The following is a 17743-nucleotide window of genomic DNA, read 5'->3' on the forward strand; positions in this document are numbered from 1 at the left end:
AAATGGTTTTAATTTATCACTAGATAAAATCTATGATATTTGATCTTCACTGTTATTTCCCATACATTTACCTGATTTTCTGAATTTCCTGTGAGCAATTGAGTGTCTAATTTGTGCACACGACGACAGCAGTTCCAGTGTGCACTCATATCAGGTTGCTGCTCCTGGCCTGTTTGTATCTAACCATATCATATGCACATTCAATGACTTTCAATCATGGAATTATATTTTTTCTCTCCTGCTAGTAATAGCTCACCTTACTTGATCACTCTCGTTACAGTGTGTATGGTAACGCCCATTGTTTCATGTTCTCTATGTATATAAAATCTCCCCACTCTATTTTCCACTGCATGCATCTGATGAAGTAAGCTGTAGCTCACAAAAGCTTATGCTCAAATAAATTGGTTAGTCTCTAAGGTGCCACAAGTACTCCTTTTCTTTTTGTGGATACAGACTAACACGGCTGCTACTCTGAAACCTGTCATAATGCAAGGCACTGAATTTAGCTGTATGGAGTGGAAATCCATCAAACTCGTACAGATACAGACAGACATCATCTTCCTTTCCAAATGCAAATGGATGGACATCATACCACAAGGACTGAAGATAAAAAATCCATTACAATCTACATACCACACAGACACCACACAGACTATGCTGACAGATTGTGCCACACACTCTCAAAGAAACTGCGCAATCACCTATCAACATCCTATACAGCAAACAGGAAAAGATTAAGAATGAGCTCTTAAAACTGGATACTCTCATAAAAAACCAGCCCTCCACACAAACTTCCTAGTGGCTGGACTTTACAAAAACTAAACAAGCCATTTACACCACACACTTTGCTTCTCTACAAAAGAAAAAGGACACTAAACTATCTAAACTACTACATGCCACAAGGGGCCACCACAGTGGTTCCCTTAATCTATCCAGCTATATTCTTAGCCCAGCAGAAGAATCTATCCTATCTCGGGGCCTCTCCTTCTGCCCTTCCACCCCCACGAACATGATACAGGTCTGTGGTGACCTAAAATCCTATTTTTCGACGTCTCCAACTCAAGGAATATTTCCAACACACCTCTGAACAGCATACTAACGCACAGAGACCTTCCTACCAACACTACAAAAAGAAGGATTCTGGGTGGACTCCTCCTGAAGGTCGAAACAACAGACTGGACTTCTACACAGAGTGCTTCCGCCAGTGTGCATGGGCTGAAATTGTGGAAAAGCAGCATCACTTGCCCCATAACCTCAGCCATGCAGAAAACAATGCCATCCACAGCCTCAGAAACAACTCTGACATCCTAATCAAAAAGGCTGACAAAGGAGGTGCTGTCGTCATCATGAATAGGTCGGAATATGAACAAGAGGCTGCTAGGCAGCTCTACAACACCACATTCTACAAGCCATTACCCTCTGAGGGTTACCAAAAGAAACTACACCATCTGCTCAAGAAACTCCCTGAAAAAGCACAAGAACAAATCCGCACAGACACGCCCCTATACCCCTGGTCGGGATACTTCTATCTGCTACCCAAGATCCATAAACCTGGAAATCTTGGATGCCTCATCATCTCAGGCATTGGCACCCTGACAGCAGGATTGTCTGGCTATATAGACTCCCTCCTCAGGCCCTACGCTACCAGCACTCCTAGCTATCTTCAAGACACCACTGACTTCTTGAGGAAACTACAATCCGTCGGTGATCTTCCTGAAAACACCATCCTACCACCATGGATGTAGAAGCCCTCTACACCAATATTCCACACAAAGATGGACTATAAGCTGTCAGGAACAGTATCCCCAATAATGTCACGGCAAACCTGGTGGCTGGACTTTGTCCTCACCCATAACTATTTCACATTTGGGGACAATGTATACCTTCAAATGAGCGGCACTGCTATGGATACTCGCATGGCCCCACAGTATGCCAACATTTTTATGGCTGACTTAGAACAACGCTTCCTCAGCTCTCGTCCCCTAATGCCCCTACTCTACTTGTGCTACACTGATGACCTCTTCATCATCTGGACCCATGGAAAAGAAGCCCTTGAGGAATTCCACCATGATTTCAACAATTTCCATCGCACCATCAACCTAAGCCTGGACCAGCCACACAAGAGATCCACTTCCTGGACACTACAGTGCTAATAAGCGATGGTCACATAAACACCACCATATACCAGAAACCTACTAATTGCTATTACTTACCTACATGCCTCCAGCTTTCATCCAGACCACACCACACGATCCATTGTCTACAGCCAAGCTCTACGATACAACCCCTCAGACAGAGACAAACACCTACAAGTCTCTATCAAGCGTTCTTACAACTACAGTACCCACCTGCGGAAGTGAAGAAACAGATTGACAGAGCCAGAAGAGTACGCAGACGTTACCTACTACAGGACAGGCCCAACAGAGAAAATGACAGAACTCCACTAGCCGTCACCTTCAGCCCCCAACTAAAACCTCTCCAGCACATCATCAAGGATCTACAACCTATCCTGAAAGACAACCCATCACTCTCACAAATCTTGGGAGACAGGCCAGTCCTTGCTTGCAGACAGCCCCCCAACCTGAAGCAAATACTCACCAGCAACCACACAACAAAAACACTAACCCAGGAACCTACCCTTTCAACAAAGCGCGTTGCCAACTCTGTTCACATATCTATTCAGCAATGCCCCTCTGCCATGTACATTGGCCAAACCGGACAGTCTCTATGTAAAAGAATAAATGGACACAAATCAGATGTCAGGAATTATAACATTCAAAAACCAGTTGGAGAACACTTCAATCTCTCTGGTCACTCGATTACAGACCTAAAAGTTGCAATTCTTCAACAAAAAAACTTCAAAAACAGACTCCAACAAGAGACTGCTGAATTGGAATTAATTTGCAAACTCGACACCATTACATTAGGCTTAAATAAAGACTGGGAGTGGATGTGTCATTACACAAAGTAAAACTATTTCCCTATGTTTATTGCCCCCACCCCTTACTGTTCCTCACAGGTTCTTGTCAACTGCTGGAAATGGCCCACCTTGATTATCACTACAAAAGGTTTTTTTTTTTCCCCTCCCCACCGCTGGTAATAGCTTACCTTACCTGATCACTCTCGTTACAGTGTGTATGGTAACACACATTGTTTCATGTTCTCTGTGTATATTAAATCTCCCTACTGTATTTTCCACTGCATGCATCCAATGAGGTGAGCTGTAGCTCACAAAAGCTTATGCTCAAATAAATTTGTTAGTCTCTAAGGTGCTACAAGTACTCCTTTTCTTTTTGCGGATACAGACTAACACGGCTGCTACTCTGAAACACATAAATTAGACAACTAATTGTGCATAGTCAGACTGATAGGCCATCAGTGAGAAGAATTGTATATTATGAACTTGATGTTGCATTGCTTACTTGGGCAAAATACACAGTCAAGTTAATGGAAGTTTTGCCTGTGCAAAAAGTGCAGGATATCTATCTATCTATATATATAGATATATATGGAAACAGTTAATTTGTCCTGTCATTTGTCTTGCAGTGCATTTAAAGAGAAACCATGGCTTCAACAACTGGGAATTGCAAGAACTCTAGCTAAGAAGAGTGTCTGCAAACCTGTATACTGATAAAGGCCTGATTTCATATTGAATGTTTCCAGGAACCTGTAGTTTGGGAAGAGAGCCTATGTTTGAATGCTCTAACAATATCAATGATGTCCTATTCAACATGCATCCTAAATTCAATTTTTTCCACCGACACAGTAAACGGATATGGTTAATGAAGGTATATTAATAATACATTACATGAAGATAATGTATAAATCATTAGTGGATGCTCTGGGCTTTGTCTGTAACAGATATTTAATCTCTGTACCTCTAAAGAGAATAAAGATTAAATCACGTGACAAAAATAATTCTGAAAAACTGAATGTAATGTGTAAGGGAAAAAGAACAACTCATTAGATTAGTGTGAACCAAAGATTTTCAGCATTGAATAGCACCACTGTGAGAGAAAAATTAGATCACCTAGGACTAAGCTTTAGTGTGCCAAGCAGAGGCTGTGAGAATCTCCCACTGAACCTCTAGTCATGCTAGCAGACTTCATCCTCCAGCACTCCCTCCAAGTTTAAAGACCTCCTGTCTCTAAAACAGTTTCAAAATGACTTTGATTAAAACCTTTTCTGCAGCTCCTGCTTTCCGGAACAGACTGCTCTGTGTCTGTCTACCTCATTGACTCTCTTGTCCCTTTTTAAGTCTCATCTGCAAATCTATCTTGCATAAATTTCTCTCTTGCATACTTTCTTTCTCTCTTCCATTGAGAGATTTATTATTTAGGGTCCTCGTTCTCCCAAACCTTACTTGTGTGAGTAATCCTTACTTGTGCAGTCCCATTGAACCCAATGTGTGAGGAACAGGAGCATCTGCAAGGGCTTCTCTACATTTGAAATGCTAAGCAGCACAGCTGCAGCGCTTCAGTGTAGAAATTAATTACAGTGATATGAAGAAAGAAAAGGAGGACTTGTGGCACCTTAGAGACTAACCAATTTATTTGAGCATAAGCTTTCGTGAGCTACAGCTCACTTCATTGGATGCACTGATGTAGCTCACGAAAGCTTATGTTCAGATAAATTGGTTAGTCTCTAAGGTGCCACAAGTCCTCCTTTTCTTTTTGCGAATACAGACTAACACGGCTGCTACTCTGAAACCAGTGATATGAAAGATTCTCTCCTTGGCATAGTTAATCCACCTCCCCAAGAGCCAATAGCTAGGTCACCAGAAGAATTCTTCCATCAATCCAGTGCTATCTACAGCGGGGGTTAGGTCAGTTTAACTACTTCACTCAGGAGCGTGGATTTTTCATTCTCCTGATTTAGGTGGATTGATTTAAATTTTGAGTGTAGACCTGGCCTAAGGGACTGGCTTTTATTGTCTCAGCCCAGTCATTTGGTATGGGAAAGGGTTAAAAAAAGTTAACACCCTTGTCACAGGACTGGGTGATTATCCACTGACTTGATCAGCTAATGTTACAATGAATAAGACTTAGAGAGAGTTAACATGATCAGGCTGTAACTGAGACTGTATTACTTGTCTCTGCAAAGCATTTTGGTGTAGAGCCTGACTTCCACAGAAATCATAGTTTCACCATTGACTTAAATAGGAGAACAAGGACCACAGTTAGTGTGAAATATTCTATTACATATTCTGTCTCATGAACTGAATTAGAAGTACTGTAAAATATACAAAGAAAAAGGGGTCACACATTTAAAATCCTGCCATTTCATAAAATGAAATCTCCTGCATTGGCAGGCATCTGGACAAGATCGCCTAATAAATCATTTCCATCTCTCAAAATGTCCCCAATATACAGGTAGCACTTTCAGATTGAAATTCTTTCCTGAAATATAAAATGATAAAATCATGTCTGAGGGCATGCCTACATTGCCTTGCCTGCCTCAGACTAAGGGGGTGTAAAGAGCAGTTCACACCAAAGTGCTGTGCTATAGCTCCCTCATGTGGATGCTGCAGGCACAAGCGAAAAGGTTTTTCATTTACATTAACGTAGTCCTCTTCAAACAGAACTATGGTAATGAGAACTGGGAATGAAGTGAGCTGTAGCTCACAAAAGCCTAAGCTCAAATAAATTGGTTAGTCTCTGAGGTGCCACAAGTACTCCTTTTCTCTTTGTGAAGACTAACACGGCTGCTACTCTGAAACTTGTTCCCACAGCATCCACACAGGAGAGTTACAGCACAGGACTTTGGTGCGCACTGCTGTTCACAGCCTCGTAGTGCGAACTGCAGGGCAGTGTAGATATGCCCTGAGATTGTACCTTCAGTGGTTCTGTGGGAAGCAAGAGTAACAATGAGTATGTGTCTCCCTGTGTGTTTCTCCTCTGCCCCTCTCGCCCCTATGAGAGAAAAGTTGGGCAGGTGAGCTATTACATTAACTACTGGAATACATTTGTTGGTCTAGCAACTGATTGCACTGTATATTGCCTGTGATTTTGACTTCTCAGTATTCTTCTCAACCAATGTCAACATGAATCACACACACACACAAAAGATTTTTATTTTTACAGTTCTGTAGAAAAACAATGATTACAATCTTTGTATTTCCATTTTTTTATATTCTTCTTTTGACAGGTATTAGCATATAATATCTTTATATTCAAGGCTGCATTTATACCATACTTTTACTTAAAACCTTTTAACTACGAATCTAGGATCTGCTCCTCCTCCCATTTAAATCTCTGGCAGTCTGTCCACTGTGGCATGAAACCAAGTATCAGGGGGTGTTAGTCTGTATCCACAAAAACAACGAGGAGTCCGTTTATTTGGGCATAAGCTTTCGTGGGTAAAAAACCCACTTCTTCCATGCATCTGAAGAAGTGGATTTTTTACTCATGAAAGCTTATGCCTAAATAAATGTTAGTCTTTAAGGTGCCACCAGACTCCTCGTTGTTTATGTGGCATGAAAGAATTGGTCCCATTGTGGTTGTATTACACTAGACTTCACTTTATAGGAATTACGTCATCAATAAACAAAAAGCCACAAAATTGCATAGTATCATTATAGCGCATTGATAAAATCAACATCTGATCTATTTTGCTTACATAATTGTTTTCAGATATCCACGATGAAACTATTATAGGATTTTTTACAGTTCCTACCCCTGTGTTAGATGACTGGTACTGTTTAAACAAAAACAAACACCTCTCCTACTTATCCCAGGCAGTCTCTCAGACCAGTTGGAAATATTTTCATTTGGAATATTTTGTTTATTAATATTTCCAATCGTTTAAAATTAGACAAAAGGAACAGGCAGATAAACAGTTGATTGTTTTCCTCCTGCCCTTTTTGGAGGGGACAGTGGATTTAGGGATAAGCAAACCCTATGCCTTCACCAAATTTGTCAAAAACTCGGGGGTGGGGGGGGGAATGGATATCTATGAATGGGTGACTTTTAAACTAAATTTGTAAATATTTTACTCGGTATCCACAGGCCTTTTCCATTTCTAAATGAACTTCTTCCCAAATCAAATCTGCCAGTTGTGGGAATTTTAGTGTGTGCCACATGCAGAAGAGGAGGTACACAGGGCCCCCACAAATAAGTATTAGCTGCTTTATTCTCTCCTTTCCCTTTTGAGTAATTTACAGTACATTGAAAGCTAGAGGTGAAACACAGCTACATCCCCCCGCCCCCAATTATTAACAATGTTTGAAACTAATTGTTTAGCTCTTCACTCCTGAGGGCTTGTACAGCGCTTTGCACGTGTAAAAAGCACTGTGTGGACTCGATTAACCTCACGCTATGCGGGATCAAACCCTGAATGTGTGAACTAACGAACTTATAAAACAGCAGCAGCACTGAACGAGTTTCCCTCAAGTACTGCCGAGATGTTAATCCACGCTCTAGGTGGGCCGAATGCAGCGATAAATCTGACCCACCCTCAGGCGAGGAGACCCTCCTGCCGTTGCGGGGTTTGAAATCTGGATGCGGCTCTTAGCTGGGCCTGTGGCGCCGACACCGCGCGTCGCGTCCTAACGCGCTCTGGGGACCCTTAGGGCTCCTGGGCGGGACGCCGGCCGCGACCGTGGGACCCTTCCCGCCTGCCCTCGGGGGCGCCTGGGGCGAAGGGGCCAGGCCGCAGCAGAGGGCGGGGGGAGGTGAACCGCCTCCGGCAGGCCCAGACCCCGTTCCGTGCAGAGGAGCCGCCGGACGGGCCTCGCCCCCCCTGCCCGCGCCCGGCCTTCTGCCTGCCCCTGGGGCCCCGGAACCCGTGCGCCGGGCTGCGCTCACCGGCCGGAGCGCGCTGGCGCAGCCACCCTGACAGGAAGCGGCTCAGCTGTCGGCGGGGAGGCGTCCGGCCTAGGAGCGGAGCAGGCGAGCGGCCCCCGGGAAGATGCTGCTGGTGCTATCGGAAGAGCACAAGGAGCACCTGGGCTTCCTGACCCAGGTGGACAGCGCAGGTCCGGCTCGCCCGCCCCCGCTTCCCGGGCTGCCCCGCACCCTTCCTCCGCCCTGGGCGGGCTCCTTCGGCCCCACAGGCTCCAGCTCTCTCCCCGCAATCCTCCAGCACGAGCGCGGCCCTACTGCTGGGGCCCCCCGGGGCGGCGAAGTGGGACCTTTCGCCCGGAGAAACTGAAACAGGGCCCTGGGCCCTGCTCCCAAAGCGCCTGACAGTCACCCCCGTCTCCGGAGCCCGCTGGGGTTGAGGGGGCCCCTAAGAGCCCAAGGCCTTCTGCGGGGGCCACGGGTCAGCTCTGTTAATGAGGGAGACCTGGCCGAGGTGTGAAATGTGCCCCTGGCACTGCAAAACCAGTAGCTGCCCCAGAGAGTTCCCCCCAGCGCAGGAGTCACCAGGCAGGTCCGCAGAGCGTCTCTCTCCTTTCGTTTCAGTTGTTGGTGAATTTGGCCGTATCGCAGTGGAGTTCTTAAGGAAAGGCACCAACCCGAAAATCTACGAAGGAGCCGCAAGTAAGAGTGAGAGAAGCGGGGCAGAAGGGTAATGCTGCCTAGGACCTTGCTGGACTGAAGGGGAATTGTTAAAACTGATTTAAAAAGAAAATACTAATTTTAAAAATTCGATATTTTATTAATCGAAAACGTATGCCCTACTCTAAGGAGTATTTTACCCTGAAAAGGGAGAATTGCCATAGACTCCATGAAGTCCACTAGGGACTTGGCTATTGCTGATGATTTCATGCAGAAGGTGCTTAGATACTACAGCAGGTGTGGGTGAACTTTTTGGCCCGAGGGCCACATCTGGGTGAAGAAATTGCATGCAGGGCCATAAATGTAGGGCTGGGGCAGGGGGTTGGGGAGTTGTGTTAAGGTGCTCGGGGCAAGAGGTTGGGGTGTGGGGTGCAGGAGGGGGCTCAGGGCAAGGAGTTGGAGTGCAGGAGGGGTGCTGGCTCCAGCACAGCATCGTTTACCTTGAGTGGCTCTTAGGTGGCAGTGCCGCACAGTAGGGCTAAGGCAGGCTCCCTGCCTGCCCTGGCCCTGCGCTGCTCCCAGAAGTGGCCAGCATGTCCAGTGGTGACTGCTGGGGTGGGACAGGCAGCGCTGCTGTGCTCTGCCCTCACCTGTGGGTACCACCCTCGAAGCTCCCATTCACTGCAATTTCCCATTCCCAGCCAAAGGGAGCTGTGGGGGACGGTGCCCGCAGGCGAGGGCAGCACACAAAGCCCTCTGCACCCCTTCCCCCAGGGGCCGCAGGGACGTGGTGCCAGCTGTTTCTGGGAGCAGTGCGGGGCCAGGGCAGGCAGGGAGCCTGCCTTAGTCCTGCTGCGTCATAGGGCCGGCAATCCCGAGGGCCAGATTGAAAGCCATGACGGGCTGGATCCGGTCCGCAGGCTGTAGTTTGGCCTCCCTTGTACTACAGTGTTGAGCAACAATATAAAATCCAGAAATATATTTGGGACCGATATACATCATGACTTAAATGGATGTCATCAACTTGAAATATGCAATTAACAAAATACGTTTATGGTGCTTCTGAATTTCTCTTCCAATTTTTGTTGTTTTACAGTAACACTTTCCTGGTTTTCAAAAAATATTTTTCTGTCTCCTGTTGCTTTGTGAAAGGCCCATCCAACTATCAGGGTAAAATTGTGTGTTTAGTGGATTATAGCTGGGAGATGGAGGAATGAAATTTGCTGTACCCAAAGGATTATCAAATGTATAAAGAAAACCAACTGAAAACACCACTTTTCTTTTTTAAATCTTTCATCTATAGCAATCATAAATTATACTTGTAACTGTGGTTTAAATAATTTAGGTGTGATTATGTATTTGTGTCCCTTTAATGCAATGCCTCCCTTTCCAAAGGGCAAAGTCTGAAAATTGGCAACTCTAGTACCAGTCTGGTCACCATTGGTTAGATTTAAAAAGTGATACACAAGTGAGCATATTATTTTATTAAATCATATCATAAACTCTAAAGTTCTTTCAGGCCCCATTGTGACTTACCATGCAGTGTATGCTTAAGTCCGTACTAATTCTGCTGTGCTTTTTAAAATTATTTTATTTATTTATTTATTTAGATGCCCTGTATCTTATAGCCTGGACAGATACACCTTACCTTGTCTTGAATATCTGTTTTGTTTTCAGGAAAACTTAATGTTAGTAGTGACATTATTCAGCATGGAGTTGAGGGATTAACATATCTTCTCACTGAGGGCTCCAAGCTCCTGGTAAGGATAATGTCGTGATAGTATATATCAGGGGTAAAAGTTTGAGAGAAGTCCTCCAGTTTCTTTATTGGAAAACAAAGGCTTCCACAATATGCCTACAATGCTGGAAACACTTAGACAAGGGACCAAGTCAGGTTTTCAAAATTTGACAACTTCTTGATGATGGGAGAATGAAAGGGTATGTATAAAAGCAACACCATTTTTACATAGTATTGTAATATTAAGCATCCCAAAGCACTGTATATGTGACTCACTTCACTTTGCCTAGCATATGCATTTCAGTGGCTCTGGAGTTAAACTTTTTTAACAGCATATAGCAACGATTCACAAGAGTAAAGAATAGAAAGTGAGGAATAATGCTTTAAAAAATAATAATGTTTTAAAAAATAAACTATCCAACTGTAAGTGAACGGAAATCTATTTTTTGAGTTCTGTCACTGTTCAAATGCTGTACTGAATACAGACTAGATTAACTCCTCTTATTCGGGGTTCCTTGTAGCTACCTAGGCTACTACTGGCCTGATGCTGCTTAGATTGTGAGATTTTAACTAACTCACCATAAAAGGTAATAAGAATACAGGAAAATAGGAAAGAAAGAAAGGCACCTGGGTAATAAATTGTCTTCCCATTGGGAAGACTGTCCAAGAAGTAAGAGGATACTTGAATATTGCAAACTTATGAAATAAGTGGAGCAGTTGAGTGGTGGTCCTGAGTTAACTTCATTCACTTGTATTCTTCTGGTATTGCTTCCAGTTCTTGGAATAGAGTGAAATATCTTCTTTTGGAAAGTAGGGTGACCTGAAAAATGAAATAAATTCTCCTGGCATTTTGATGGGATAGAGCTTGCCATGCAACAGTTATAGTATGCGAAAGCTGTTGACAATAGTGCAAAAGGAAGACTCTTCTCTCAAGTACATGACTGCTTCCAGAATAACAGAAACTGAACCACACCATAAAATAAAACATACATGTAGAAAACCATTGATCTGGGACTGTCAAAGTACAAGGGCCATTCTAGATTAATATAATGTGAGTTCTGACCCAGCACTTACATACATAGGCATTTTAGAAATTTCAGAGTATGTTAAAATTTTAATAACGATGCTACACAATGTTATAAATTGATCTGATATCTAGAAATGTACTAGAATCTGTCAAGGCCCAATAAGTCATTGTTATAAGCTCCTTCTATGGGTACACTATTTTGGTTCCTACTACTTTCAAATAGGTGTATCAAAATGATTAAATACAAAACGTTAAGCATTTTTTTTTTTGCCCTCTTTAATTTACTTGAGTAGTTGCATTTGAATATTATTATTGAAGTTGTACCTTGGTAGCAATATTGTATCATCATTTATACACTAGTTAACATGTGACAGGTTTGATGGGTTCTAGATACGGAACTCCTCTCTTATATTTCTGCATGAAAGGGATTGTAACTAGGTAATGTGACTTTAGAAAATGTAATATATAGATTCTGGGGAGCAAGTAACATAGTAATAGCAACAACAGTTATGCAATTCCTGATTACATTCTAAATTGATGATTTCTAGATTTCTGAGATAGACTTCCAAGACTCCGTGCTTGTTCTGGGATTCTCAGAGGAATTGAACAAATTATTGCTTCAGCTTTACCTTGACAACAGAAGGGAGATCAGAAGCATTCTTAGTGAACTGGCACCAAAGCTCCACAGTTACCACAGCCTTGAATGGAGACTAGATGTGCAGGTAACATATCCTAGTCTTAGTAGATAATCTGAATTTCATTTTAGCACATTTTAGCAGAACAGGCTGTTGTGAAAAAATTAAGATTAATTCAGTGTTCTTAAAATGCTTGAGGCTGCAGTATTTGCATTTATATAAATATTTGCAGATGCTTATTTACTAGTCTGCATTGCAAGACAGTGGGCTTTAAGATAGATAAAGAGTATAGTTAATGTTGCAAAATTGATTTCATTGTTTTATGCTCTGTTACATTGTGGAGTTCAGTCAGAGATTTATATACTAGATTAAAGGATAACTTTATTTAGTCTTTTTTATTGTTTTTAAAGTCTTTGGTGTAATATATAATGAAGCGTTGTCAAATGACAGCATTACAAAAAACTGCATTTGATTAAACCAGAAACTGCAATCATTATCTAATAATGATAAAACTAGATATAGATGTAAAGAGTAAACTATGTGTCAGTCTATGAATAAAGTTGCATAAGAGTTGTGAGTTCCAAATGTGACACTTGGCTTCCTAACATATTTCTTTGTTTTAACTTGTAATGTTTCTTTTTTTCCCCTTACTTCTCCATTTCATCTCATTTGAACTTCTTCATACAGCTTGCCAGCAGAAGTCTGAGACAACAGATTAAACCAGCTGTCACTATAAAGCTACACCTTGATCAAAATGGAGATCAGACAACCAAAATATTACAAACTGACCCTGCTACTCTGCTCCACCTAATTCAGCAATTGGAACAAGCCTTGGGGGAAATGAAAACAAATCATTGTAGGCGAATAGTCCGCAACATCAAATAACATTAATTTGTGACTTATCTCATTAAGTAATTTGTGAAACAGTAGTAGAAAACAATGTTCACAAATACACATTTTGAGGAAAATAAACATCTGGATCAGATGAAATGCTTTCCTGTGCCAGGATCTTGAGCCAGTGGTTACAGGCTGAACTTCCTTTGTTGCTAACTACACAGCTGCCTGATGTGAGTTAGGATAATTGTTTTGTGCTTTAACTCCCTATATAGAAATTAGTCCGGGCAGCCCTACATTAGTTAACTCTCCTTGGTGAGCTTTTCTAATATATAGGGCTGCCTCAGTGTAATACAAAGTTGTATATTCATTGCTATGTTTATCAAGCAACGTTTATTCTCGTGTTCCTTCTTAAAATAAAAAAATACTTACGCTGAGAAGGAGTGATATTTTACCAGGATTGGTCTTCCATCTAAATTCTTATGCTTATAGAACGACTGAATTTAACTCTTAAAGTTTCTACTTCTTTTCCCTGTCATAACTTCTGTTAGTGGCTGCTAAGATGCTTTTATGAAGTGGTGGCAACAAATTCTGTAATGCTGTATATATCATCAAAATCACATTACAGACACATAGTAGGTTTGTTTTAGATATCGTTTCCTATGTTTCTGGCTAGACTTGCAAATAAGAGAGTCAGTCCACTTTTAAGTTTAACTTATGTTAGCCAAAGCACTCTACTATTGTTTAACTTTCTGAAAAGATGTGTAATATGGTAGCACTTCCTTGACTGTAGCAGGGTGTGATGGGGTGGCTACCTCATGCAGGAGTGGAAGGGGTTAATGGAGGCCAGATGGGCCAATTAACCTTGTAAATTGGAGGCTAAGAAGAAAGCCCTGATTACAGGAATAGGCTGTGCAGGAACAGTTGGGGCCTGTATAAAGCCAGGTAGGGGGCCACAGATAGGTGGCTGTTCTGGGAAAGGCTGCTGCTGGGCAAGGGCAGTCCCTTCCTGCAAAGGGGGAGCAGTGTTTGGAGACTGCAGAGTGCATTGGATGCAGTCACACCCTGGAAAGAGGGAGGACAGTTTTGGAATTGGTAGACTCCAAGAGAGAGAAGGGGAACCAATGGTAGGAAGCAGTACAGGGAACGAGGAGTGAGGGCTAGGAAAGGAAAGTCCAGGACTGCTGAGCTGAGGGTCCCTGGACTGGAACCCACTATAGAGGGTGGGCCTGAGTTCCCCTCCCAGCCCCTGGGGAGTGGCCAGGGCATTGGAGATGCCAGCTAGACAGCAGGTCTGGAAAGACTCTGAATTCCCTGGAAGGGGAGGACCTTGGTGTCCTGGCCAGAGGGCCAAGCCACGAAGAGTAGGCTGCAGATTCAGGCGTGAGCGGGGCTGCAGACTGAGTGCTTGTCTGCACTTACCGGGGGATCGATGAGCTGCAATCAATAGATTGTTGGTCAATCTAGTGCAGAGGTAGGCAAACTATGGCCCGTGAGATCATCCTGTCCGGCCCTTGAGCTCTTGGCCAGGGAGGCTAGCCCCCGGCCCCTCCTCTGCTGTCCCCCCTCCCCTGCAGCCTCAGCGGTGTGCGGCTGCTAGTCCTGCCGCTCTGAATGGCATGGTAAGGGGAGCGGGGGGGTGGGGGGTTGGATAAGTGGCAGGAGGTCCCGGGGGGCAGTCAGGGAGCAGGGGGTGGTTGGATGGGGCGGAGGTTCAGGGGGGGGTTGGATAGGCATGGGAGTCCTGGGGAGCCTGTCGGGGTGGGGGTGTGGATAAGAGTGACGAGGGGAGCGGTCAGGGAGCGGGGGATTTGGATGGGGGTGGGGTCCTGGGTGGGGGGTTGGGGCAGGGGGTCCCGGAGGGGCGGTGGTCAGGGGACAAGGAGCAGGGGGGTTGAATGGGTCAGGGGTTCTGAGGGGGGAAGTCAGGGGGCAGGAAGTGGGGGGGCAGGTATGGTTAGAGTTTGGGGAGGCACAGCCTTCCCTACCCAGCCCTCCATACAGTTTTGCAACCCCGATGTGGCCCTCGGGCCAAAAAGTTTGCCCACTCCTGATTTAGCGGGTCTAGTGAGGACCTGCTAAATTGGCCGCAGATCGCTCTCTCGTCTACTCCTGTACTCCACCGGATCGAGAAGAGCAGGGGGAGTCGATGGGACAGCATCTCCTGTCAACATCGCGTAGTGTGTTCCCCATGGTAAGTAGATCTAAGCTATGTCGATTTGAGTTACGCTATTCCCTGGATGGGGGGAAGACACACTGGAGGGAGAGGGCAAGGTGGCAGAGCTAATTCCCAGAACGGCCAGCAGGAGTCGTTGTGAGCAGTGAGCGCACCCTTTGACTCAGGGCTAGTAGTTACTACTGGCAGGTCCTGGCAACCAGCTAGTAATGGCTAGCTTAGACAATAGTTTGTACATGCAAACCCCAGTGGTTCTGCATAAGTTCATACAGGAGAATCTCAGAGTTACGGATACCAGAGTTATGAACTCATCAGTCAACCACACACCTCATTTGGAACCGGAAGTATGCAATCAGGCAGCAGCAGAGACCCCCCCTCACACACACACACAAAAAAAAGGCAAATACAGTACAGTACTGTGTTGAACGTAAACTACTAAAAAAAGGGAAAGCGGCACTCTTCTTCTGCATAGTACAGTTTCAAAGCTGTATTAAGTCAATGTTCAGTTGTAAACTTTTGAAAGAACAACTGTAACATTTTGTTCAGAGGTACAAACATTTCAGAGTTACGAACAAACTCCATTCCTGCTGTGCTCATAACTCTGAGGTTCTACTGTAAATACAGGTGATCTGAACAGTAGCAAAAGCAATATTATGGGCTAAGCAGTGATCGTTTTTAAAGAAAGCTATTAGGAAAAAGCAAAAAAGTGCAACTGCTGCTTCATCTTTTTTTCAGTTTTGTTGATTAAAACATTCTATGGCTTGGATTTTTCTCTCTGACAGGTCAGTGGTAGCAAGTTTTCCAGCCTGTGGAAAGATGGGTTTATAATGGAAACATTGACTTAATTATTGCATGTGAATGTTACTTTAATTAAGAAATGTAAGTGGCTTTTAGCATCTAACACGGATGACCAAAAAAATGGGACTTCTAACATTTCATTCATGCTTTAGTATAACATTTTGTAGCTTCAGCGAATAGGATGTTGGTATCATTTGTTGTTACTGGTGGGAATACATTATACACCATGGGAACTGGAGTGAAGAGAGAACAGATAGTGAAGGGGAGTTTTATACGTGTGATTTGGCTTTGATTTGTGCTGTCTCCCCTCCTTCCATGTTGATGTTATAATAATGCTCCTTTGCTGCTGTTCAGGATTTATGGTTTAAAATACACTTTTTATTGCTAAATCTGTTGTAATTTTCTTAGTGTTTTGGGTTTTTGCTCCTTGTGGAAAGTAGCATTTAAAGCCAAAGATGGCAGAAGTGCATTAAACTGTAGTAGTTCTTACCATTTAAAAAGGGGCTCAATTTAGAAGTTTAAAGCTTAATTATTTTATTTTATTCTTTGATTTTTTGGGGGGGCGCGGCATAGGGCGGAATAGCCAATGTTCATGGTTCCCTCACACAATTGTTCACTCACACAATGGCTACTTAATGTCCTTTCCCATCTGCAACGGAGGCTTATATCAGTATTGTTTCCTATTTTAAAAAATCGCAGACCCTCTATGTGGAGTCTTGTTGTTCAGTTTCATTACTTAAGAGCAGCTAGCAGGTTGTAGGAGGGTTACTGTATCTCATCTACAAAGATCAAAAAGGGTTTTGTTAAGCACATATGTTCCTCTGATGACAATTATTGACTAAATTTGACCCACTAGCCTCGTTCTGGGACTCGACTGCTGTTGCTATCATTTGATGCAGAAAAAGCGTTTGATTAGGTGCAGAGGATATATCTTTTGCAATAGTGGGATGTTCTCTGAATGGATTAAATTCAGAACACAAAGTTCTGTGCTAAAGTGGAGGTTGATAGAGTTGGCTTTGCATTAGTGAGGGATAGGGACCACTGCCTATTGCACGTTCATTTGAACCACTGTTTGGGAAGATTAGTGAAGAGCTAATGGGTGTTGTGTGAGTAGGAAATAAATGGTGTTTCCCTTTCCATGGATGCCAGTGTCATATTTGTTATGCCTCTGATCCATGAGAGGACTTGTTTACTATAGATTCTTTGGGATGCTTACGAACCACTATTTGCTAGTTTAGAAAATGGATGCAAAATGAGAGACCATATATAGCTTAGCCTTTGATTGTCAGAAGAGAAAGAATAGTCAAGCTTTTCTCAGTCTGTCATCCGTGTGTCCTTTGTGTGCGTTGCACATCACACATCTGGGGATTGTATAAAGTAGCGAACTACAATCAAACTGAGTTACTTGGTATCTCCATTGTTCTTTTCAGCGTCAGTGCTGATCTTCCATATTTTTAGAGTAAGTGCAAGATTAGTTTGAGTAGCCAATTAATATTTTGCCCCACCTACCTCTCCTTCAGTTGGGCTCCATTCTAAAGCCCACTGAAATGAATGGGAGTCTCTCCATTACTTTAGTGGGATTTGGGTCAGATCCAAGAAGGCTCTCGTCATTCACTTCCTTATCCCCATGAGGGTCTAAGCATGCCTATCTTTTCCATCTTAAAGAAAACCTATTTTATTGCAGCTATTCCCAGCTACTGTGGACCAGTTGGTACCATATGCAACTGTTTGTAATCTCTGTGACCATGTCTGTGGGGCATCATGGTAGGGTATGGGGGTATTTTTGTTGTCTTTCTACCACCAGATTCTGGATAGAATGGAGAGTTCTAACTGGACCTTGGGAATACAGAAAATTTGGGGATGATAATCAATACATATCCCACAGGCATACCTGTATATGTCATGTGCTTATGCAGTTTCTCTCAGTGGTGCACAGGCAAATGTTATATTCTGCTATAGTCGCTTGTTTTCAGCAAAGCTAATCGCTGCATGGTGGGCCTCTGTAAACGATCTCCACCAGTTCAGTGCTGGTGCAGATGGCTAGTGTTGGAGTAATAGTCCCTACGGTGAAAATAGTCCTCCTGACACCATTGC

General features: G+C 43.5%; 2 protein-coding genes across 3 annotated transcripts in view; both read left to right on the forward strand.

The window, feature by feature from the left end:
- Window positions 1-3905, forward strand: part of ANKUB1 (ankyrin repeat and ubiquitin domain containing 1) — a 31021-nt gene extending 27116 nt beyond the window's left edge. Inside the window, exon 6 of the mRNA XM_073358771.2 lies at window positions 3547-3905. Coding sequence (XP_073214872.2) covers window positions 3547-3631 — 85 coding nt within the window. The 3' untranslated portion in view covers window positions 3632-3905. The remainder of the gene's footprint in view (window positions 1-3546) is intronic.
- Window positions 3906-7541: 3636 nt separating this feature from the next.
- On the forward strand, window positions 7542-13115 carry COMMD2 (COMM domain containing 2). 2 transcript variants are annotated; one of them, XM_073359713.2, is made up of 5 exons: window positions 7542-7975; window positions 8406-8483; window positions 10119-10201; window positions 11755-11928; window positions 12529-13115. In XM_073359713.2, the coding sequence occupies exons 1-5, from the start codon at window positions 7909-7911 to the stop codon at window positions 12724-12726; spliced, it is 600 nt and encodes a 199-aa protein (XP_073215814.1). In that variant the 5' UTR covers window positions 7542-7908; the 3' UTR covers window positions 12727-13115. The 2 variants fall into 2 exon arrangements, with proteins under 2 accessions (XP_073215814.1, XP_073215812.1); XM_073359711.2 differs by lacking the exon at window positions 7542-7975 and having other exon boundaries at window positions 7984-8483.
- The last annotated feature ends 4628 nt before the right edge of the window (window positions 13116-17743 follow it).

The sequence above is a fragment of the Lepidochelys kempii genome, chromosome 9 (assembly GCF_965140285.1).
Source record: "Lepidochelys kempii isolate rLepKem1 chromosome 9, rLepKem1.hap1, whole genome shotgun sequence".
Taxonomy (NCBI): Eukaryota; Metazoa; Chordata; order Testudines; family Cheloniidae; genus Lepidochelys; species Lepidochelys kempii.